This window comes from Ursus maritimus, unplaced genomic scaffold (genome assembly GCF_017311325.1).
Source record: "Ursus maritimus isolate PB19 unplaced genomic scaffold, ASM1731132v1 scaffold_11, whole genome shotgun sequence".
Classification (NCBI taxonomy): Eukaryota; Metazoa; Chordata; class Mammalia; order Carnivora; family Ursidae; genus Ursus; species Ursus maritimus.
In genome coordinates, this window is record NW_024423453.1 from 62,072,808 (window position 1) to 62,095,539 (window position 22,732).

General features: G+C 51.6%; 1 protein-coding gene across 5 annotated transcripts in view; it reads right to left on the reverse strand.

Annotated features, from left to right (window-relative positions):
- Window positions 1–1,896: 1,896 nt before the first annotated feature.
- Window positions 1,897–22,732, reverse strand: part of BLK (BLK proto-oncogene, Src family tyrosine kinase) — a 79,214-nt gene continuing 58,378 nt past the window's right edge. For 4 of the 5 annotated variants that reach the window (XM_040626455.1, XM_008705072.2, XM_008705073.2 and 1 more), the window contains 7 exons: window positions 18,164–18,310; window positions 17,626–17,778; window positions 16,754–16,933; window positions 15,471–15,547; window positions 12,526–12,676; window positions 11,156–11,287; window positions 8,501–10,425 (listed from right to left, as the gene is read on the reverse strand). In XM_040626455.1, the coding sequence (XP_040482389.1) occupies window positions 10,220–10,425; window positions 11,156–11,287; window positions 12,526–12,676; window positions 15,471–15,547; window positions 16,754–16,933; window positions 17,626–17,778; window positions 18,164–18,310 (1,046 nt within the window). In that variant the 3' untranslated portion in view covers window positions 8,501–10,219. Of the gene's footprint in view, window positions 2,165–8,500; window positions 10,426–11,155; window positions 11,288–12,525; window positions 12,677–15,470; window positions 15,548–16,753; window positions 16,934–17,625; window positions 17,779–18,163; window positions 18,311–22,732 lie in introns of those variants that run through there. The other variant, XM_040626454.1, reaches the window with a different exon arrangement.

Consider the following 22,732-nt stretch of genomic DNA (forward strand, 5'->3'; position numbering starts at 1 on the left):
CCCCTCCTAGGGAATTCTCACTGGGGGAGGCTCTGCACGAGGCTGATCTGGGCTTGAGTCTTAGCTGCATGAGTTTGGCAGATGACCTCACCCCTGAGAGCCTGAGAGCCTTGGTTTTCTCATCTACAAAAGGGGACTAGTAACAGAACCTACCTCTAAGGGTCGTCCTGCGGGTTAAGTGAGTTTGTGTGCATACAACTTAAGGAAAGTGTCTGACACATAATGTCGGTAGATGGCATTGCTACCAGCATCCTCGATTCTGAGCATGCGTGATGTGAGATTTAAGCTTCCATGGCTGAGGGCATACCTAAGAGTTCTTTGGGTGTAGGTTCTCGTCCTACCCATTGCTGTATCCCTTCAGGGTCAAGAGAGGACCTGAGAGGTCCCAACATGTGCCAGTGAGACATTTGCCATGTGCACCCACCATTCTGCCCACAAATTTTAACTTTCCCCCATTATCTTCTGGACATTCCCTGGTGGCTATTTTTAGGTCTCCGGCTGATGTCAGGCAGAGTTGTTACTCTATGAATCATCAGCACAGTTCCTGACCTCATGCCTGGGGACTCTGGCCACCTCACCTCTCCAGGGGCTGCATTACCGTCTCAAGGATGAGAATCCGTTAAGCCTGGTGGCCTCCTCGGTGCCAGATGTTTCTCTTCCCTGCTTCTTTTCCACTAGGCATTCACAACCCCCCCCTGTCATCCTCTTGGAACGGTTTTAATAACCTTTTTAAAAGGATTGCCCTGCGAGGGCCACTCAGTGGGACCTGTGCAGGCTGTGTCCGCCCTCTTCCTCACTTCTCAAGAGCACATGTAATCTCAGTGCACTTGCTGGGTCCTTCAAGTGCTGGGCACAGAGCCAGGAGCCCAGGATTTGCGTTCTGGCCCCTCCACTCTCTATGATGTGATGGCAGGGGACGTGCCAGCATCACGGCCTTCCTCCTGGCCTGAATGAAGAGAAACCGAAGCAAACACACCAGGAGGCACAAAGCGAGGACACCCTTTTGTAAATGGCAAGCGCTGAATCCAATGTGAGGAGTAACCGTTAAAGATGCTGCTGTGTTCCAAGAAATCACTAGCTCTTCTGGCGCGGCTACGGAACGCGGTTGTCTAGGGAATCTACGAACCGGATTTGGGGAGTGTTCAGGTATAAGGATGTCTGTATTCAGAAAAACCTGCAGTCAACGAACATCGGTCCACCAGGAAACTGAGTGTGCTGGGGTAGATAGAGAAAGGACCTGGCCAAGTGACTGGAGGGCTGGGCCCTAGTGTGTGGGCCCCATGTGGCCTCGGTTTTCCATCTGTGAGATGGAGAGGGTGGACAGAGCGTTGGACTAGGTGACGGTTTGCCAAACAATTTTAAAGCCACGCTGCTGTTCGAATAACCCTTGTGGAGCAGCTGAATGTGGGAAAGAGATGTTAAGAAGGGCCTCAGGGCCTGAGGTGGGTGGGCGGGGCCTGCTTGACTCCCACCTCAGTCCTATTGTGAGCTCCCTACACCTGACACCCCACCATAGAGCCCCAAAGCTCCCAGGAGCCCAGCTTGGAGCATCTTAACCAGATTCTTTCTGGAAGAATGGTTAAGTTGTGAGTCCTCACTCCACCATTTATCAGCTGTGTGTCCTTGGGCCAGTTACTTCCCTCTCTGTGCCCCAGTTCCCTCATGTATAAAATGAGGATCACAGGACCTACATTTCCAGGTTGTGATGGCACTTTAAACTCAATAAATGTGACTGATCATGAAGGTGTTGTTCAGCTCTTTAAGATTCTTTTTTTTTTTTTTAAGATTTTTATTTATTTATTTATTTATTTGACAGAAAGAGAGACAGCCAGTGAGAGAGGGAACACAAGCAGAGGGAGTGGAAGAGGAAGAAGCAGGCTCCCAGTGGAGCAGGGAGCCCGATGCGGGGCTCAATCCCAGGACCCTGGGATCACGCCCTGGGTGACTGAACCACCCAGGTACCCCTCAGCTCTCTAAGATTCTAAACATGGTATCAAGGTTGGCTGTCTTTTCCAGAAGAATGAAGAGCTCAGCTTGGCCACAGCGTTCACTGCAAGCCTGTTGGAGGTCCAGGGGTCTGTCGTCTTCCCTGATCTGCCTTGTGGCCGCTGCCTTCTGCTCTCTCCCCTATGGCCGAGGGCCCCAAACTGGACATGGTTCTTCCCTGTGATGGCAGAGGTGCTCTGTGTCACACAAATCCTCGTGAACACCTGAGCGCGTGTCCAGCAGGGTGCAGGCCCACTGGGGAACGGCTGGTGAGAGCCCTGGGCAAGTCCAGGCCACCCTGAGGCGGAGCTGGGGCCAACTCCCCTGGGTGGGGGAAGCCGAGAGGCTCTTTCCTCAGAATAGAATGGTGTTCCCTGCCTCGGGACCTCCACCCACCTGGGACCTCTCAGCCAGGCCCACGAAAGCCCCTCAGCCCCAGCGCCCATGGGAGACAGCAGAGGTATTGGCCTGAAGCGGTTTGTCACGAGCACACATGAGGGAACAACCCACCCCTAAGAAACTCAGAGTCCCCTGGGTCACCTGAGGGTATGCCAGAGAGGGCTGAGGTTCTGTGGGGCCCATATTTGAAGGAAGCTGGGTTATTGCTGTTAAACGACACTGTCCACCTCACACCCAGTAGGAGGGCGAGGTCAAAACGAGCAGAAGATATCAGTGTGGAGGGACTGGTGCCCCTGTGGGCTGTGGCTAGGAGTGAACAACAGGGCAGCTGCTGTGCAAAACACCACGGCGCTTCCTTAAAAAATTAAAAAAAGGGGACCCTGGGTGGCTCAATCGGTTAAGCATCTGACTCTTGATTTTGGCTCAGGTCATGATCTCAGGATCGCAGGTCCAAGACTCAGCGGGGAGTCTTCTTAAGACTCCCTGTCCCTCTCCCTCTGCCCAGTCCCCTCCCTCTCATGGCTCGTGCACATGTGCTCTATCAAAAAAAAAAAAAAAAAAAAAGCAAATGGAACTACTCAATGATCCAAGCTTCTATGCTTGTATCTTTATTTTTTTTAAAGATTTTATTTATTTATTTCAGAGAAAGAGTGAGAGATAGCATGAGATGGGGGAAGGCCAGAGAGAGAAGCAGATACCCCACTGAACAGGGAATCCGATGTGGGGTTCAATCCTGGGACTCCAGAGTCATGACCTGAGCCAAAGGCAGACACTTAACCGACTGAGCCCCCCAGGCGCTCCCAGGCTTGAATCTTGAGGAGCTATTTGTACACCCATGTTCATAACAGCATTGTTCATAACAGCCGAAAGGTAGAAACAACCCAAGTGTCCCTCAACAGGTGAATGGACAAACAAAATACAATATAGACAACACACAGTGGAATCGTATCCAGCCTTTAAAAAGGAGGGAATTCTGACACAGGCCACGATACGGATGAACCTGGAGGACATCGTGCGAGGTGACATAAGCGGACACAAAAGGACACATGCTGTAGGAGTCCACTTACACGAGGTCCTCAGAGCACTCAAATCCCCAGAGACAGGAAGTGGAATGGGGGCGGCCGGGCACTGCTGGAGGGGAGTGGGGAGTTGGCGTTCAGTGGGGACAGAGTTTCAGTTTGGGAAGACGAACGAGTTCTGGAGATGGACGAGCCGATGGCTGCACAGCAAGGAAACTGCTGGATGGTACACTTAAGAGGTGCCTAGGGTGGAAATGGACCCTCGGCTCTTTGGGCAACTAATATTTGATAAAGCAGGAAAAAACATCCGGTGGGAAAAAGACAGTCTCTTCAATAAATAGTGCTGGGAAAATTGGACAGCTACATGCAAAAGAATGAAACTTGACCACTCTCTCACACCATACACAAAAATAAACTCCAAATGGATAAAAGACCTCGATGTGAGACAGGAATCCATCAAAATTCTAGAGGAGAACATAGGCAGCAACCTCTACGACATCGGCCAAAGCAACCTTTTTAATGACACATCCCCAAAGGCAAGAGAAACAAAAGATAAAATGAATTTATGGGACTTCATCAAGATTAAAAGTTTCTGCACAAGAAAGACAACTATCATATGATTTCTCTCATCTATGGAACATAAGAACTAGGAAGATCGGTAGGAGAAGAAAGGGATAAAGAAAGGGGGGTAATCAGAAGGGGGAATGAAACATGGGAGACTATGGCCTATGAGAAACAAACTGAGGGCCTCAGAGGGGAGGGGGATGGGGGAATGGGATAGACTGGTGATGGCTAGTAAGGAGGGCACGTATTGCATGGTGCACTGGGTGTTATACGCAACTAATGAATCATCGAGCCCTACATCGGAAACCAGGGATGTACTGTATGGTGACTAACAAAATATAATAAAAAATCATTAAAAAAAAAAAAAAGAAGTGCCTAGGGTGGGAGGCACATCCTATGCTGTGTGTATTTCCCCACAGTTAAAACCAAAGCCCAAATCAAGGCCTGAGGAAACTCGAATACTACTTGTAAAGTACCTAAAGGAATATGAAATGGAACCTTTTATAAAATAAATCATTACGGACAGCTTTATCTTTTGTGTAAATCTGGACTGTCCCAGATGGGTTTGCTGGAAGCTGGTGCTCTGCTGGGACACGTCGCTGGCTCAGCCAGTAGAGCCAGAGACTCTCGATCTCGGATTATGAGTTCGAGCCCCATGTTGGATGGAGAGATGACTGAAAAATAAAACCTTAAAAAAAAAAAAAAAGAAAAAGAAACCGGTCAACTCCTCTTCCAGCTCAGCTGTGGATCTTAATTATTTGTAGCACATCAAATATTCTTTTTCTGAAACTAGTCAGCCACGAAAATACACTGACACCTACTGTGTGCCCACTTCTGGGTGGAGATAGCAGATTTGAAAGAAGAAATAATTATTATCTTTATATGTTACTATTTGTGATGGGTTGGATTGCATTGCCCTTAGTTCCTATGTGGAAGCCCGAACCCCCGGTACTTTAGGACTGTATTTGGAGATGGGGCCTTTAAAGAAGCAATGAAATTAAACCAGATCGTCGGGGCGGGCCCTCATCTGACAGTTGTCCTTAGAAGAAGGGGAGATTAGGACACAGACGCACACAGGGAAGGCCATGTGAAGACACAGGGAGAAGGTGGCCGTCTGGGAGCCGAGGAGAGAGGCCTCAGGAGAAACCATCCTGCTGACACCTTGGTCTTGGAGTTTCTGTCACCAAAGCCATGAGAACATCCATTTCTGTGCTTGCAGTCCCCTGGTCCGTGGTACTTGTTACAGCAGCCGGATATACCATTCCATGTTTAAAGTACTCTTAAGACAACCCTGCAAGGGAATCCTTAAGACAACCCTGCAAGGGAATCCTTGTTCTTCCCCCATTCACAGACAAGGAAGTTGAGGCTCAGAGAACCTGAGTTGTTTACCCAAGGTTGCACAGCTGGGAAGTGCCAGCTAAACCCAGGTCCTTGACTTCAAATTCCCCGTGCTGTTTTTGAAGTGCTTCCTCGAGGATGGGAGGGTATGAAAGTAGACAAAGAAAAATCACAGCAACAGATGGAGAACAAAACATTAGCGGTATCAGAAGCCCAAGCCTGGAGACAGACCACAGAGTTCAGGGAAACCTAGGGAAGGTGTTGGAGGTTGTGGGTCAGCATCCTTGTGGGCCTTTCTTCGGGGGCTATCCTAATAATAATAAGAGCTAACATTTCCGAGCTTTCACCAGAACACAGGCACTGGGATAAATGCCTCGCATGTACTATTTTGTCTAAACCTTGAAACAAGCCTATATTTTAGGTGTTTTTTTAAAAAAGTTTGTTTGTTTATTTACAGTGTGAGCGGGGGCGGGGAGGGAGAGGGAGAGAGGGAAGGCAAATCTCAAGCAGATTCTGGGCTCAGCTTGTGGAGCCCAATGCCAAGCTCCATCCCACGACCCCAAGATCACGATTGAGCCAAAATCAAGAGTCCAACGCTCAGTCCACGGAACCACCCAGGCGCCCCTATTTTGGGTGTTTTAATCTTATGTCCATTTTGTAGATGAAGAAACTGAGGCTCGGAGAAATCAAGCCAAGTGTCCAAGGTCACACATCCCAGGAAAGGAAGTGCTTGGATTTGCACCCAGGTCTGTCTAACCCCAAAGATCTTGCCGTCCTTCGTTTCTCAACAGCACTGCACGCGTGCCCTGGCTCTGTGGTGGGAGAGGGAAGGGAAGGCATGGTCTCCTTCACAGGCAGGAAGACGTCTGGGTCCAAGGCCGCGTGTGCTCCTCACCAGAGCTCAGGGTGAAGGGCAGCGATCAAACACTCAGGCCCAGGCGCTCCCTGTGATCTCCTCCCACGTCCGGATCCTGGCGGGAGAATATGGCCTCCCCAGGCCTGAGTAAGCTGCCCTCCCACTCGGAAGACAAATTGCCAGAGCAGGAAATGTCGCCTTGGCCCATTCATGCTCTCTCTGCGTCTCTGTTTCTCTCCGTCTTGTCTCGCTCTCGTCTTTATCTCTGTATTTCTCTGTCATGCTTTATCTCTCTCCACATCCTCTCACACTTCACTTTCTGGCTGGGAATTGAAAGGCTTCTTGTCCTTTATAAACGGATTTCTCGTCCTAACTGCCCCCGCCCTCAGGTTCGGTTCCAGGCACCCCTGAGGCAAGTGCACCTCCTGGTGGGAGAAAGTCTCCCTGGTTCTTCAAGGTCCTCCAGCCTCACCCCCAGGAACCTCTGTGTGCCTGACAATGTGCGTCTAAGAAGGTACCGGGCTTGTGGGTTTCTTTTCTAGTTTCTGCAGGTTAGATCTTGCTAGAGAACTGGCAAAGCCACAGACGTGAGCTGGTCCTGTAATTGCAGGACCTGAGCATCAGACTTGGAACCCCAGGTGCCTTGCAGCCTGCCCTCCTGGGAAGAGTACTTCCAAACCCCACACAGCCAAGCCCAGTGGTTCCCAATCCTGGCTGAACTCTAGTACCAGCTAGGGACATCTAAAATGTGCCGATGGTTGGCCCCGCCTGGAATCCTGGCACTGGTATTTTTAGATGTGCCCACCCCCATGTCATGGCCTGACCTCTGCCCCACTGTCATCTAAACGGCAGCCAGGGTTGAGAGCTAGAGAATCACTTAAAGTGCTTAGGAAAGATGAGGTTTCCAGATCCTACCTTAGACCTGCTGGATCGGAATCTCAGAGAGAGACTAGAAGCCTGTCTTTTATTTGTTTTTTTTTTTTTCCAAAGTTTTATTTATTTTAGAGAGAAAGAGAGCACGCACATGTGGGAAGGAGGCAGGGGGAGAGAGAATCTCAAGCAGACTCCCTGCTAAGCACGGAGCTCAAGGCCGCGCTGGATCCCACAGCCCATGAGATCATGACTTGAGCTGAAACGAAGAGTCGGGCGCTTAACCGATTGAGCCATTCGGGTGCCCCAAGAAACCAGTCTTTCAAAACAAGGAGCTGAAGTGATTTTTAGAAGTAGTGCAGTTACAAAGCGCCGGGAGACCCCCTTCATCTTTATGGGAAGGTGGTGGGGTCCAGGGAGATGATGAGCCAGCCCCAGGCCTTGCAGCTCGTGGAAAGCTGGGGCCCAAGTTGCTGGAAACTACTTCAGAGGGGCCATGAGAGGCAGGGAGGTGGTGCCCAGGCCATGGGTCAGGCGCCAAGCTGGAAGGAGATACTCATTTCCTATCCTGCTGATACAAGCTCCTTCCAGTCCTACCTCCAAAGGCACCCTTAGGTCCTCTCAAAGCCCCGCTCATTTCTGAGTCCTATGGGCTCAGATCTGTTTCCATCTGGTGCCCTCTCCCACCCTCCACAGGGGCAGTCCGCTCTCTGGTGCCCTGAATTCCAGCTTAGTTCCCTCCAGTCATGCCTTTATCCCAGGGTCTGGGCCGGACAGCCCCAGTTCCCAGAGATTCTGGGGAGATGGGGTGTGGGCACTAGGCCTCCTGTAGGCTCCCTGTCCCTGGAGCCCTCTACCTCCCAAATCCTGGACTGCCTGGGGGAGATGTGTCCAAGCCCCAGTCTGACCACGTTGCCGGCTCCACACACATGCACTACGCTCCACCTGAGACTTGCTCAGGGAGCCTGCCTGACCTACCCTTGCCTGACCTACCTGTACCAGCAGCCCTGTTCCTGAGAGGGTCGCGTTCGCCTACGTAGTAGTTTATGGCAAGGGGCTGGGAACAAAGAATGGGTTCAAATCTGGGGTCCAGCCCTGGTCAGCTAAGCCTCTGGACAAGCTTCGTGGTGTGGGGTCTCTGCCATGTACTGCTTGTGTGGAAAGGAGTATAGGCATGATAACAATGGTGATGCCTTTCCAGAGCTGTTTGAGAATCTACAGACAGTGTGGGAACGTATCCCGGAAACCACAAAGGCTCTACAGACATGTGTTCTTCCTTCCTTCCTCCCTTCCTTCCTTCCTTCCTTCCTTCCTTCCTTCCTTCCTTCCTCCCTCCTTTCTTTCTTTCTCTTTCTTTCTTTCTTTCTTTCTCTTCTTTCTCTTCTTTCTCTTCTTTCTCTTTCTTCTTTCTTTCTTTCACATAGAGAGAGACAGCCAGAGACGGAGGGAACACAAGCAGGCGGAGTGGGAGGGGAAGAAGCAGGCTCCTAGCAGAGAAGGGAGCCTGATGCGGGGCTCAATCCCAGGACCCTGGGATCACACCCTGAGCTGAAGGCATATGCTTAATGACTGAGCTACCCAGGCACCCCCAGACGTGTGTTCTTCTTTGCGCTGTCTCCTCTGTTCCCCTGCAGAGGCAGCCCTGCTGTGAGGTTCTCCTAGCCCAGCAGCACCCGGCTGATACTCAGCGGCTGTGCTTGGGGTCCACATCCCCCTCCCACCACTAACGAGCAGTGCGATTTGGGAATACTACCCAAAGTCTTTGTGCCTGGCTTTCTTCCTCTGTACACGGCATTGTAATATTCCTATCTCCTTGGGTCAAAGAGGAGTTAAAACATGGCAGGTTGATGGCCAGGGGTTCAGAGGGAGGGGGGGAGGGAGGGATGCATAGAAGCACAAGGGAATTTTAGGGCATCGAAACTGTTCTGTAGGATTGTGTAATGCTGGAGGCACGTCATCACACATTTGTCCAAACCCATACAACATAACACAAAGAGTGAAGCCTCATGTGAATGCTTTAGTTAATAATAATGTGCTAATTTGGCTCATCAATTGTAACAAACGTACCACACTGTTGCAAGATATTAATAATAGGGGAAATTGAGGGGTGGGGGTGAGGGGTAAATGGACATTATTTGTTCTTTCCACTTATTTTTTGTGAACCTAAATGCTCAAAAGAATCTATTATAATACACCTATTTAATAATAATCTATTATAATAAATCTATTATAAATAAAACCAAAAAAAAAAAAGACAAATAGCGAGCCTCCTGAACAGTGCGAAGCCTTGAACGTTTTTGGTGTTACCATCCCATCATCATCTGCACATCGTTGATGCCCCTCTGTGCGCGTACCCCCAAGAGGCGTGGCTCCCACTGTCAGCTCTGGTGTTTTTGCTCAGCAAAGGATCCCCGACTCGGACCTGGAGCCCAAGGATTTCTGAGGTGAGGGCGCCACCTGCTGGTCCTGCTCAAGCCTCCCCTAAAAGGCAATGACCGTTGGGTCTGCGGTGTTGTCCTTGGGGCTGGGGTCTCGGTTTCCAGGGCTCCGCGAGTCCCTCGCTGTGCCACGCATGTAAACCACCTGTGTCACGTAGCGCAATCTAGATCAGGGCAGGAGGACGCTTCCCTGAGCGGACATCTCGGACGACCCAGTCCTGCTTCTGGGGTAGCAGAGAGGGAGCAGCACAGGGGCGCGGATGGCGCAGGTGGGAGCAGCAGGTGTCCCAGCCACCTGTAGCCGACTTCTCGATTTTGGCGCCAGCACAGAGGAGTCTTGCGTGATGCCAGGCGTGCCAGGCGCTATTCTGACCATCTACTGCAGTTAACTAATGTAATCGTCTTGAGGAACATACGAGGTAGGTACTATTATGGTTCTTCCCCACTGTACAAATGAGACATCGGAGGTACAGAGAGGCTGTGACTCACCCAAGGTCACACAGCCAGGAAGGGTGGGACTGCGATTGGATGTCCCGAGTCCATGCTGTGTGATCCACCGGTCAGGCCGCCCTACCTCTACTTTCCTCATCTGAGAAATGGGCGTACCATCCTCCTTGCCTTTCCAGGCTGGCTGGCGCTGGCATAAAAGCTGCGAGGTGAACATGCCTGGTCAGTTCTACAGGCTGGGCCGCAGGTGCGAGCCATCCCCCGGCCCCGCGGGCGCCGGACCCATGTCCCCGCGCCAGGGCCTAGGGCTGTAGCTCATACTGCTCCTCGGTGGCCGTGTGGAAGTCCTCGAGCACAGATTGCAGGAACTCAAAGGTGGGCCGCTCCTCCGGCCGGCTCCGCCAGCACTCGGCGATGACACCGCGGTACAGCTCGGGCGGGCACGAGTCGGGGCGCGGCATGCGGTAGCCCCGCTCCAGGCTGCGGATGACCTCGGGGTTGCTCATTCCTGCAGGCGGAGGGGACACAGAGCGCGGCTGAGGGGCGGCAGGGGCCTGTGAGGCACAGACCACCGCCTCATCCCTTGCAGGTCACCTGGCTGCCTGGCTGGTGGCACTGAGAAACATTCCTTTATCCACTGTCATTGCTTGGACAACAGCTGGACGTGAGGCTGTGGATGGTCTCCTTAGTGCGAGGGCAATTCCTCCGTGTGTGGGACCCTGTCCTGCTGATCTGCCATGGCGACGCCCCCCAAGCCCACCCCTCACTGGGCAGGTGCTCTGTGAAGTTGCACCAGCCGGCTGAGGGAGACTGCCCCCGGCAGGTTGCTGAGCGGCCCAAGCCCTTTGGGGCTGGCAGATTGTACAGTCAGGATAGGGCTTTCGGGACTGCACCCAGGGTGGAAGGCCAAGGGAGAGACAATTTGTCCTCAACTGAGAACAAACCAATTTGGAGTAAACTTGAGTTCAGACACTGAATGTCACTTAATTCCAGGTTTGGGGTTTACTGACCTCTGCTGAATGAAGGGGAAACAGCCCTGTTGCCAAGAGCCATGTTGAGGAAAGGGGCGGAACCTCTGTCCCCAGAGTCACATGCATGGGTCTCTGTTCCGCCTGCGGGGACCCCATTCTGGTGTGGATGTGGGCAACCCCAGGCACCAAGGCGGGGGGTATCTGTCATTGCAGCCATTTCTGGAAGGCAGGGAGCCCACCTAGTCACTGAGGGACCAAGCCACCTACCTGGGTAGGGTACACGCCCATAAGTGACGATTTCCATCAGGAGGACTCCAAATGACCACACGTCTGCTTTGATGGTGAACACCCCAAAATGGATGGCCTCTGGGGCAGTCCACTTGATGGGGAACTTGGCCCCTGTGAGAAAAGCCACGAGCATCTTTGTGAGGCCATGACTGACTCCCTATGCCCCTGTCCCTCCCTCCCTTTCGCAGGGCTTGGACCACTGTACACAACTTGTACAGAGATGCTTGCAGAGAACCACTAAGACCCTAGGACACAGGAGCAGGCATGTGCAGACACTGGGGTCCACAGCACAAAAGATGAGCTCTGTCACCCTGTTTGGGTCTTGACTCAGTGGGCTACACAGAGCTGCCCACATGTGTTTCCACCTGGGACAGAAGAGTCATTTTCCACTTCACGTGTTTAATAACAGGAATCCATGGCTTGGGCAAGTCACCTTAACTTGTCCCTGCCTCAGTTAATTCCTACCTGCAAAATGTCAGACGACTCATGTACCACCTCGGGTCACAGTGAGGAGGGAACTCCAATCCTGCTGTCCCATGAAGCCCTGTGGTTGGCTGCAGCCTGGTCAGCATGCAGAGTAGACGGCATGTAGCTCAGCACTGGATTACCTCCTTCCTTGCCCTGCTTTCTTGGTCTCCCCAGCCAGCCTGAAGCTTCCTCAGGGAACAAGCCCTGCTGATCCTTGTCCTGTACCAACTGATTCATATTGTCAGCTAATAGGGCTTGCTAACTAACTTGATAAATGGGTTTGACCATTTCAAATCCTCTAGGGGAGAGGCTTTTTTTTTTTTTTTTTTTTTTTTTTTTTTTTTTTTACCTCAGTTATACCAAACAAAGGAAAGCAGAGTGCTCTGTGGAAACCCTAATTCAGGTATAAGCTTTTGCTCCTCATGCTTCAGAAAAGTATTTTCCTAAGTGTGTTCTGTGAAACCCTAGCTCTGTTGGAGGTTAATAGAGGCTAAGTGGAAAAAGTATCTTGGGCTCCAATTAGTTTGGGAGAGACCAGGTGAAGCCAATGTACACTGTTTCTTTGCTGCAGGACCTCTCAGTGCCTTTAATACGTTGGTGTGCACCAGGGATCTCCAAAGGGGGTCTGGACAGACTATGCAGCATCTCCAAACCTGCTTCATCACAAAGCCATTCGTCATTGGGCCCTAGTGCTCTGCAGAGCACCTTTAAGGAAATGCTGATATACCCGGGAGTAAGGCCAGAATTGGGAAAACCACAAAGCTCTCAGATCTCTTCACATAGGGCTCTGCTCTGGAGTGGCAAGGAGAAGCCCAAGGGGGTTTAGGGAGTTGGGGAAGGTAAGGCCCAAGGTCTCCCTCATAGGTGGAGGCTCTGCTTACCTTCTTGGGCGGTGTATTCATTGTCAATGATGCGGGCCAAGCCAAAGTCAGCGATCTTGCAGCACAGGGTCTCAGACACCAGGATGTTGGCTGCCCTCAGGTCACGGTGGATTGAATTCATTTGCTCGATATACGCCATTCCTTCGGCAATCTGAGGGAACAGGCCACACAGTGAAGGACAGCGTAGGGACCTCCAAGCAAGGATGGAGCCCACCCAGCGTCCCCTGCACAGCCCCTATCAGGAGAGGAAGGACCCTGCCCACCTATCTGGAGGGCCAGCCTTCACCCCCTCACAGCCTGGAAGGGGCAGGAACACTCGGGGGTCTGTGTTTGTGTTCGTGCTCGTGTTTGCTGGCAGGTGCATAGGGGGTGGCAGGTGCTGCTGGAGAAGGAGAAGGAGAAGGAGCAGGTTCCTGAGTGGAGAAGAATGCTGCCCTCAACTGCTCCTCAGCTGACCAAGCCATAATCCCCAGCCCTCAAAAAGCCCAGAAAGGCAGAGACACTGGCGTCAGAGCCAGAGCAGCCTGAACCCCTCCCCCACTTCTGTCTCCTTCCAAGTGTCTGCAGGGGCAGAAGACAGCAGAATGAAAGCAGGAGAAGGTCTCTCAAGCGGCAGGGGAAGAAAAGGGCAGGGAAGGAGGGAAGGAAAGGATTTTATCTCCTCGCCAAGTCGGAAGCACGGTTCTGGATCAGGGAGCCTTGGACTGGAGTTGCTTAAGCTCCCTGAGGGGTCCCCATCCTGACCTGGAACATGAGGAAAGGGGTCTCCAGGGTGTGGAGTGGAGGTGGGCACTACACAAGACATGTGGCCAAGGGCCTAACCCAGCACCGCCTGAGGCAGGCACTCGGAGGGCACGCGCAGAATCCCAACGGACCAGGGGCTGTTTCTGTTTCGGTCCCCGATCACCAGCACCGGGCCAGGAATAGCTGCTTGTGTGTCGCTTGTGTCTTGTAGTCGAGGAAACTCACTCAGGCTTTATTCACTGCACTCCCAGTTAATGGATGAAGAAATCAAGGCAGAGAATAGAATGCCAGTGTACCTCGTCAGACCAGCGATGGCAAGAAGGCAGCGCTGGAATTCATCCCACGTCTCCGTATGTGTCCATCTGACCTCCGTTCACTTAGTCATTCATTTATTTTTCCTTTATAAATCATTGCATCAATATACATTTATTGGTGTGCTACTGTGGGGACTAAAAAGCTGAATACCAAATATCTTGTATCTGGACAGCATTTACCAGTACTTCTCCCATTAACAAATATGTACTGAGCAGTACTAGAAATACTACCAAAAAAAAAAAAAAAAAAGATTGCGTGGGATCCAGACCTGCTTTCAAGAAGACCACGCCATGCGCAAAGCTAACAGAAACTCGTGCACTAAGTGCTCTCTGCCACTTTCCCGTCCAGGGGAATTTGAATTGAATTTAACTTGGGTCTTAAACATCGATTAGGATTTTGCCCAGGCATTCTGAGCGGAGGCAGCAGCCTGAGCGAGGGCTCACGGGTGTGACAGGACATTTGGGGGCTGCTGTGGGGCTGCAAAGTAGGGCACATGGGTTATGGTTGTAGGGGAGATTTGCATTTCAACCTGCAAGCAGGAAAGGGAGCGCCCAGAAGGGTAGGGGGTGTGTGTGTCCACACGCTTGCATGGCAAGGCGCTAGCATGATTAGAATGTGGTTTAGAAGCTGTTCACCTAGAAGGTTCTGATTTTCTGGTTTCCTAACCCTTCGATACTTGGCCACACCTAGGCATAAATGCAGGTGGCTTTTCACATCGTTTGCCCCTGGGGGACCTAAGATTTCCCCAGGGACTGATAAAGAGACAGAGGAGAGTGAGAAAAGGCAAAGAAAGAAAGAAAGAAGAGGTGGACACGCTTACCACTGTTATGTGGTTTGAAACGGGTTACCCGCGTTAATTTTCCGAGACCACTCAGCAGCCTACTCAAACCCATCTGAGCTTACCTCAGTGGAAAAAGGGCATCGTGACATCAGTTCCTGCACTGATACTAATAACAGATAATACCAGACAAGGTGGGGATGGGGTGGTGTGGGTGAGGGGGAGGTTTCCTCTCTGGAGGCGGATGTGTGTGTGTTTCTGTGTCTCACCGGCTGACCACAGACCAGAGCTTTTCTGCTGAGAGTTCCAGTTTTAACAGACACACACACTCAGGGCCACCAGATGTGTTTTCCTGCCAGTTACAACTCTCAGCTAACATCCCTGGGGAGGAAAGATTCCTCCTCTCCATTTTGCTCTTGAAGTCTGGATTGTGATTCACCTGCTAGAGAAGGCATTTGTGGGCACGATCTGAGGAAGAAAGGTGGTCACAACAGAACACCTGCCTGCACCCTTACGTGGAATTCATGTGAACTCTCTGGGTTTCCCACACTATCCGTTCTCCCTCTCTTCGTGAGTAATAGGACTCACCTCATTCCATCCTGATGGCCCAGAATAAAGACTACATTTCCCGATCTCCCTTGCAGCTTAGGTGTGGCCAGGTGACAGGGCTGGGGGTTGGGGGGGGGTGGAGAAATGTGAAAGCAAGGATAGTAGGTGACTTCAGGGAGATGTCTCTGGAGGGAAGAAGGTGGGCTTTCTTTCTCCTTACTTCTTCCACCAGTTGAGAAGAGGACAAGATAGTTAAGTGTGAGCAGCCATCTTGGGTGAGAAGACAACAGGCTAAGTGCCCAGCAGGTGAAGAAACGTGGGTCCCTGTGTCTTTGAGGGGCACACCCACCTGACTGCCCCCAGACAGCCCACCTCTGGATGTTTACAAATTTAAACCATGATTACTTTGGGTTTTCTGTCCTTCCCAGCTCAGCCTAAATTGAATGGATACAACCTCTGAATAGCCAATTTCGTGAAGCCACAGGGCACAGAGGAGAGAGCCTGGGTGCCTTAAGGCATTATTCGTTTTGGGCTCCCCTGTGCTGGATAGCTCACAAACCTGGGCTGACATGTCGATCAGTCGTGGGAGGGACAATCTGCTACCTTCATCCGTCTTCAGGAAATCCAGTAAGCATCCTAAGGAAAGAGAAGCTGCATCCGCTCTTCTGCAAAACGATCCAAGCCCAGCTGTGCCAGCCTCTCCCAGGTGTGGGCTGCTCCCCGCCTGGCGTCAGGAAGCACGGGGCACCTGGTCAGATCGCTCATCCACAAAGAATCAAACCACCCACAGCGGCGGAGTGCTTTCTGCTTTACAGAAATTCGAGTCTCGGTCGTCAGAGCATCCCAGGAGGCAGCTACTCTGCTTCCAGGGGCTCAGAGGACGTTCGGTTTCAACCAGGTTCAGAGCCACCCAGCCGGGGAGCCAGGAGCAGAACCTGCTCTTCCGACTCTTAAGTTTAGTGCCTATTCCTGGCATGACGTTCCAAAGTGTCTTCTTGTCCCCTTCACCCTTTATTGGCAGAAATTCTGTCTTTGAAGACCAAAGGTGCAAGAAAATGCCAGAACAGAGAGACCTGCCTCCCAGGGTTTGGTGCAGGGGGCAAATACTGCTCCATCATGGCATCTAAGAGCTGGGAGGGTGGTCACTTGAGGTGGGGCTGAGGTGGGGGGGTGGGGTGGGGTGGGTAGCCGTTGTGCTCCCAGCTCAATGGCGGCCTCTGCAGGATGATTTCTAAGGAGCTAGGTTAATGTGGCAGGTTAGGATCCTACAGGAAGCAGTGGGCAATCAGGGTCACAGGAGGGGTGGGAGGAATGTCACAGGCTGAGGCCCGACCCCCTGGCCCACTGCCCCATGAGACCTCGTCCCCTCCTCCCCATGGACCTCCATGGCCAGCTGGCCCAAATTCTCTTTTCATCCATGTTGTCAATTATAGTTGTCAAAGGTCCATGGCTAGTGAGTGGCAGAATTGGGACCACAACCCATCTCTGGATGCCCAGTTGACCACTCTTGGCAAAGCTCTGCCCTCCCTAGTGGGCATCAAACAGTGCTGGGCACAGAAGTTGTCCTCCAAAAGTGGTGGGTGAAGTACTCCTGAGTGGGGGACACAGCTCTGTGAGAACCACTGACCCATCTTGTTTCTCACCATCCTTCCTTTCTGCCCCCAGGCACGTGGAATACCTGAGACCTTAGGATCCTGCCCATAGCCCAGGGATGCCCCACGGAGGTCCCCTGACCGGGAGACCCACTGCAGCAGATGAGTCTCAGCCTTCTGGGCCCCCCAAGCCTGGACCCCCACCCCTCCCTGCCCCATCTGAGGGATGCAGCCCCATGCAGGGTACCACCTCTGGCCATGTACTCGGTCACGATGTAAATGGGTTCCTTGGTAACCACAGCGTAGAGACGAACTAGCCTCTCATGCTGGAGAGTTTTCATCAGGTTGGCCTCCGCCAGGAAGGCCTCCGGAGACATGGTTCCCTCCTTTAAGGTCTTGATGGCCACTTTCACGTTGTTCTTGTAATAACCTGAGCCCGGGTCGGGGAGAGAATAAAGAAGCCATTCAGAAGACTCAGACACTGTGGGAGGTGATCCCTTCACTAAAACGTATATAAGCTTCCAGAAGCCATCCTTATTCTATAGGTGGAGGACTGAGGCCCAAGCTGCCCTTTCCCTACTTGAGTCTTTTCTACCACACCATAGCTTCAGTATGGAAATGAGCGTCCCAGCCGTGGCAACATTGTCTGGGAGGCAGAGGTGGCTTGTAGACCTCCTCCCCTCCTTTCTGTGCCCGTGACGTTCCTTTCCCACTGTACCTCCACATTCTCCCTCCCCTCCATCAAGCCCCCCACCCACACTGAAAGGTAAGAGGTAATTCCATCTGGCAAACCAAAGCTAAGAGGAGTGAGCCAAATGTTCAAGTTCACACATCAGTCCATGGCAGGCTAGCCCTGGGCAGTGAAGACTGAGGGAGGGAACCAGCTAGGTGCTGGGAGAGCTGGAGTCTATTCCTACTGCCCGACTGTGGTGTCCTGACAACTGAGGGCAAGTCCCTTCATGTTCCAGGCTTGCATTCATTACCTCATCTGTAAAATGGGTACCATCACCTCCATCCCTTCTCCCGAACAAGCTTTCTGGGGAAGCACAATGCACTGTGCGTATCCCGAGCCTCCTGGACACAGGGCAGGGAGAGAGAGGCTCCTGGCTGCCACATACTCACCCATCCAGACTTCGCCAAACTGCCCAGACCCAAGTTTCCTGACCAGCTTGAGAGATTGCCGGGGGATTTCCCACTCATCCTGGGCCCAGGGGTTTTGAGGAGCCAGGCTCACACAGGGTTGGGTCAGCCTCTGGCATAAACCGTCCCCTTTCTCTGCATTAGGGAAGAAGAGATGGGGCTGGAGATTACAAGAGCAGCCAGATCACAGCTCTCCCTTGGGAACCAAATCCTTGTTTTTGTCAACCACACTCCCATGTCCAAGTACACATACACTACACACACTCTGCTATTTGCATTGATCTGCTCTCTCTAAGATTGAAAATCCTTGTTATTCTCCAAGAGATCACATGCTGAGCCAGCCAGGAGAAGGGGTTAGGGACATAGACTTTGAATCATTACGTTGATATTTGCCCAGCCTTGGGAGAATCCCCCACCCCAAGATAGCACCAGTGATTCCCATTATCTTGAGATCTCAGGGATAGATCCAAGGGCTCCTCCACCCGACACCCCCCCCCCCCATCACATCCTCCCCTCTTACGAGAATAATGCTGCACCAGAGCTTGGAGAGTAGGGAAGGTGATGCGGGGAGAGATGTAATAGCCCCCTTCATCCAGGGAGCGGATCTTGTAGTGTTTGATCATCTCCCCCTGGGTGGTCACGTCCTTCACAGTCAAGGAAAAGGCACCTAGAGGAGTAATAAAGACATAGGCATACAGAGAGAAAATCAGAATTGGGCTTCATTTCAAAGCCTCCCCAAATTCTGCTCCCTATTTTGACCCTTTCCACCATAAGTTACCTTTCTTTCATCTCAACCTTAACCCTCTAGAAAGCCTTCCCTATCCTCTCCACTAAACTCAGACCTTGATGTTTCTTCCCCAGTTTCTCAGACTCACTCTGGAGCAGGCAGGATGTTCACTTAGCAAACATGCTGTCCCCGCATGGGCACGTGGTCATTCAGGGGACCCCCTTTGCCATGGACTATTGAGAAATGTAGAGTTATTGGAGGAACTAGGGGATGGATTGATTCATGGATTCATTCACTCATTCATTCTAGCTGAAAAGGCTGGCCCCAACCCCACAAGGAATAGCAAATCCCAAACTTAAGCCCTCATGTCCGTGGAGGAGAGCAGAATAACTTATTTCCCCAATTCATACACATTTATGCACCTTGTCCTGTATATTACTGTCTGCCCGCAGACAAAGGGTGGCAGATGCTAAAGGTTAAGAGCTAAAGGCAAGCGTTTCCACTGGAGAAATGTCTTTCCACAAACTTGATGTTTTTATAAAATGCCTCTGTCCAGCTCTCTGGGTACCACGACCGCCACTCTTTATAGGAAGATGAGGAAACTGAGGCCAGGAAGGGGAACACCCTGGCTGGCTTGAGGGCTCCCCATCCTCCTTGAGGACGCTTTTGCGGTAAGCGATACCACGCTCTCCCGCTAGGTGTCAGGCTCGGACGCCTCTTCTTTGGGTGTGCACGCCTGGTTTTCCCGCTGTGCTGTTTGTCTCCATCGAAAACCACCTTTCCCTCTCGTCTGCCTTAGTTATTGCGCCTCTCATCACCTACTTGCAAAAGGATGCAAGCTGTGTGTGCACCTCGCCGCCGCCAGGCCCATCCCAAAGCCGCGACCCCAGCTCCACCCTGTGCGCTGCAAACTGTCTCCCCCGCCTCGCCCGGGTAAGTGCAACCGTCCGTGTTCCAGCGCTAAGAAACCAGAGAGTGGCTTTAGTGAGTCCATTCAACCTCGCACCAGCCCGTAGTGAGGAAGAGGGCCTTTCTCCCTCCACCTTTTTTTTCAACTGTACCCTGTGTAGGCTGCATCATAAGAGGCCTAGGACACCCTGCTCTCCTCCCCACGATGCTGCTCCAGGAGCTCATGATTTAGGGGCTCCCGCTTGCCTGGGTTCATCCAAGAGCCTGTCCCCGATTTCTTTTCACAGTTTAATATTCTTCTTAGAGGGGACCTCCAAATCCTATCCGCTGCTGGTTCAGGGCTCCCAGAGACTGAGACTTAACACCGCAGAACTGTCTGCCTTCAGACTGGGAAACTAGTTGGTCCTCACACAGATACCCATAAACAGAGGCTTGAGAGGCTATGGGACGTCCTGGAGGCAATAGGGGGTGGGAATTCATTTCCCCTGCTTCTGAGGGCAGCGTTCCTTCCCTGTCTCACATTCACTGCCTGTGGTTTTCAGATGCAGACGGAGAGCACTTGCTTCGGAGTTCTGAGGAGCACGTGTGCACAAGTGTCTATGTGCGTAGACATGTGTGTGGGCTTGATGATGCTGGGGCAGTCCTGCAGCCCCGGCTACATCTGGCCAATTCCCAGCTTGGACTAGCTTCCCCAGGGTGGGCAAGGACAGGAGGGAATACCCCTACCTTTAGAGAACCCCTTCCTCCATCCTGAGGTCGGGGGTTCCTTTCTCTCCAGAGGGCACCTTAGCAATAGACCATGACTAAGACATCATGTCCAGGGGGAAATCACATGATTCTGGGACTTTGTGTCAGCCTAATAGGGGTGGGTGGGGATACATAGGAAAGGAGATGGGTTGAGCGATCATTGCCAAAGCGGAGTGTTGAGTACCAGGAGTTCCATTATACTATTCTTTCTACTTCTGTACATATTTGAAATATTCTATAAAAACAAAACAGGCATGTCATCTCCAGTGATTCCCATATGGTTTCTTGGTCAAAGGTGTATATATATATATATATATATATATATATATATCCATATATAGATTTAATCTATTGGTGCATTTCCAGAAATTCTGTAGAGCACCCAACTTACCAATGCACCCCTCCTGTTCCTCAACTTGGCCTTGACCCTTTGAACGGCAGGGAGGGGTCGGGATCTCCCCCGAGCCTCCCAGGGTATAACGAGCAGCTCTCCTCGTCCCACATTAGCTGCTCTGATGTTCCCACTCACTGCCATTCTCAAGCCATGATGGTGCTGAGGGACAAGGCAGCAGAGAGCTCCCACTAAGCAGAACATCTGTCTCCTCTCATTGCCCCAACCACAGGGAACCAACTTGCAGCTCAGCCACCGTTTCTCCCCTTCATCCTCTGATGTCACTGTCACCACCTCCTCTCCAGTAAAAAATTGGCCACAAGGATGTAAGAGGTCCTTATGTGCCATGTCCTGATGAACAGAGGCTTTCTTCACACTGTTCTGGAAATTTCCCTCCATCAGCCCACGACAGGCCAGCTGGACACACTGTAGAGCTTGTAAAGCCTCTTAGATGATTTGGGCTCTGAACCTCCAACCCCTGCTCACTGTTGGCCTCATGGGAGTCACTTCCTCCCTTAGGGACTCAGTTTCCTCACCTTTCAAATGGGGGTATTGACTTAGCATCCCAAAGATGGCAAACATATACCAGGAAGCAGATATGATAAGGTTCAGAGCAGCACATTCATAACTGCCCCAAACTGGAAACAGCACATGTCTCCCAACATCAGAAAGGAGAAACAGCTTAAGAATGTTCATATACTGGGTTCTGTATAGCAGTGAAAGTGAACAGACTACTGCCCTCCTCGACAAAATGAGGGGACCTGTTAGGGGCAGAACTGTGTCCCTCCCCAATTCCTATGTATAAGTCCTTACCTCCGGTACCTCAGAATGTGACTCTATTTGGAGAGGAGAGGTTTATAAAGGAAACTACTAAGGTCACTGGGGAGGGGAATCCCTAATTCAATATGACTGGTGTCCTTGTTAGAAGAGGAGATTAGGACGCAGACTGAGGAAAGACACAGGGAGAAGGTGGCCATCTGTAAGCCATGGAGAGAAGCCTCAGAAGAAACCAACCCTGCCACCACCTCGAGCTTGGACTGCCAGCCTCCAGCACCGTGGCACAGTACATTTCTGTGAAGCCCCTGGTTTCTGGTACTTTATTACAGCAGGCCTAGCAAATTAATATAAAACGTCACATGCAATGTCAAGTGGAAGGGACAAGACATACAAAAGTAAAAATAGTACGATTCCACCTGCATAAAGTTGAATATACGAAACATGGGTGGCAAAACCGTAAGGAAAAGCAAGGAAGGATTTCCCTAAAAGTTGGGATGCCTGGGTGGCTCAGTGCGTTAAGCATCTGCCTTCAGCTCAGGTCATGATCCCAGGGTCCTGGGATGGAGTCCTGCATTGGGCTCCCTGAGCAGCGGGGAGCCTGCTTCTCTCTCTACCCCTCCCCCTGCTTGTGCACATGCTCTTTCTCTCTTTCTCAAATAAATAAATAAATAAAATCTTAAAAAAAAGAAAAAAAAAGAAAAAAGGATTTCCCTAAAACTTGAGATAGCAGTGACTTCTCTGGGGGTGGGGGTGGGTAGGTTGAGTCAGAGAGGAGCACAAGTGGAGCAGTGAGAGGGGCTGTGGACATCTGGAATGTTCCCTCTCTTGTGTCTACACAGGTGTTTACCTATTATGACTCTATAATTGTACCCTCACTTATAATTTATGCAACTTTTATATGTTTTACATGTCATAACAAAAGGAATTTTAAGAAGGAAAGAAGGAGAGAAAACCAAATGAAAGAGAAAGAGAAAGCCCGGTGGCCTGCGGGTGGCAGGAGAAATGTTTCGGGGGTTTGAATCCATGAGTGCTCCCACTTCTCCACAGTAGCCACAGCCCTCTTTCATAGCCAGGCATGGGCCGTTCTCCAAACTTCTGTCACCTTCCAGGATCCTGTAAGTGTCTGAGGTCACAGCCTCTGGCTGAGATGACCTCTAAGAAGTCTATCAGCTCCCAAATCCTTTGATTCCAAAACATGGCTTTGGGTCGTGCCCCCTCTTCCGACCCTGCCAGCCTCAGTGCCCCCACTGAGCCAGAGATGATGCACAGTGGCCAGGGCGGGAGCGGCTCTCCAACTGCCTCTCCTACTTGCTCCCTGTACATTTCCAGCCTGGCCAGTGGAGACCTGTTGGCACCACGGTCTCACACTCAGTGAGTAGGCACTAGACAGGCTGTCCGGGCAGGGCCTGACTTGAGAGGGAGACGGGAGCCCCAGAAGCCGCCGGGTTCCCATGGCTGGCATTCCCCACCCACCATCCCCTCCCAGAAGCAGCCTCGGGGGGGCTTCCTGGGGACTGCACAGGAGGATGTGCTGGGCA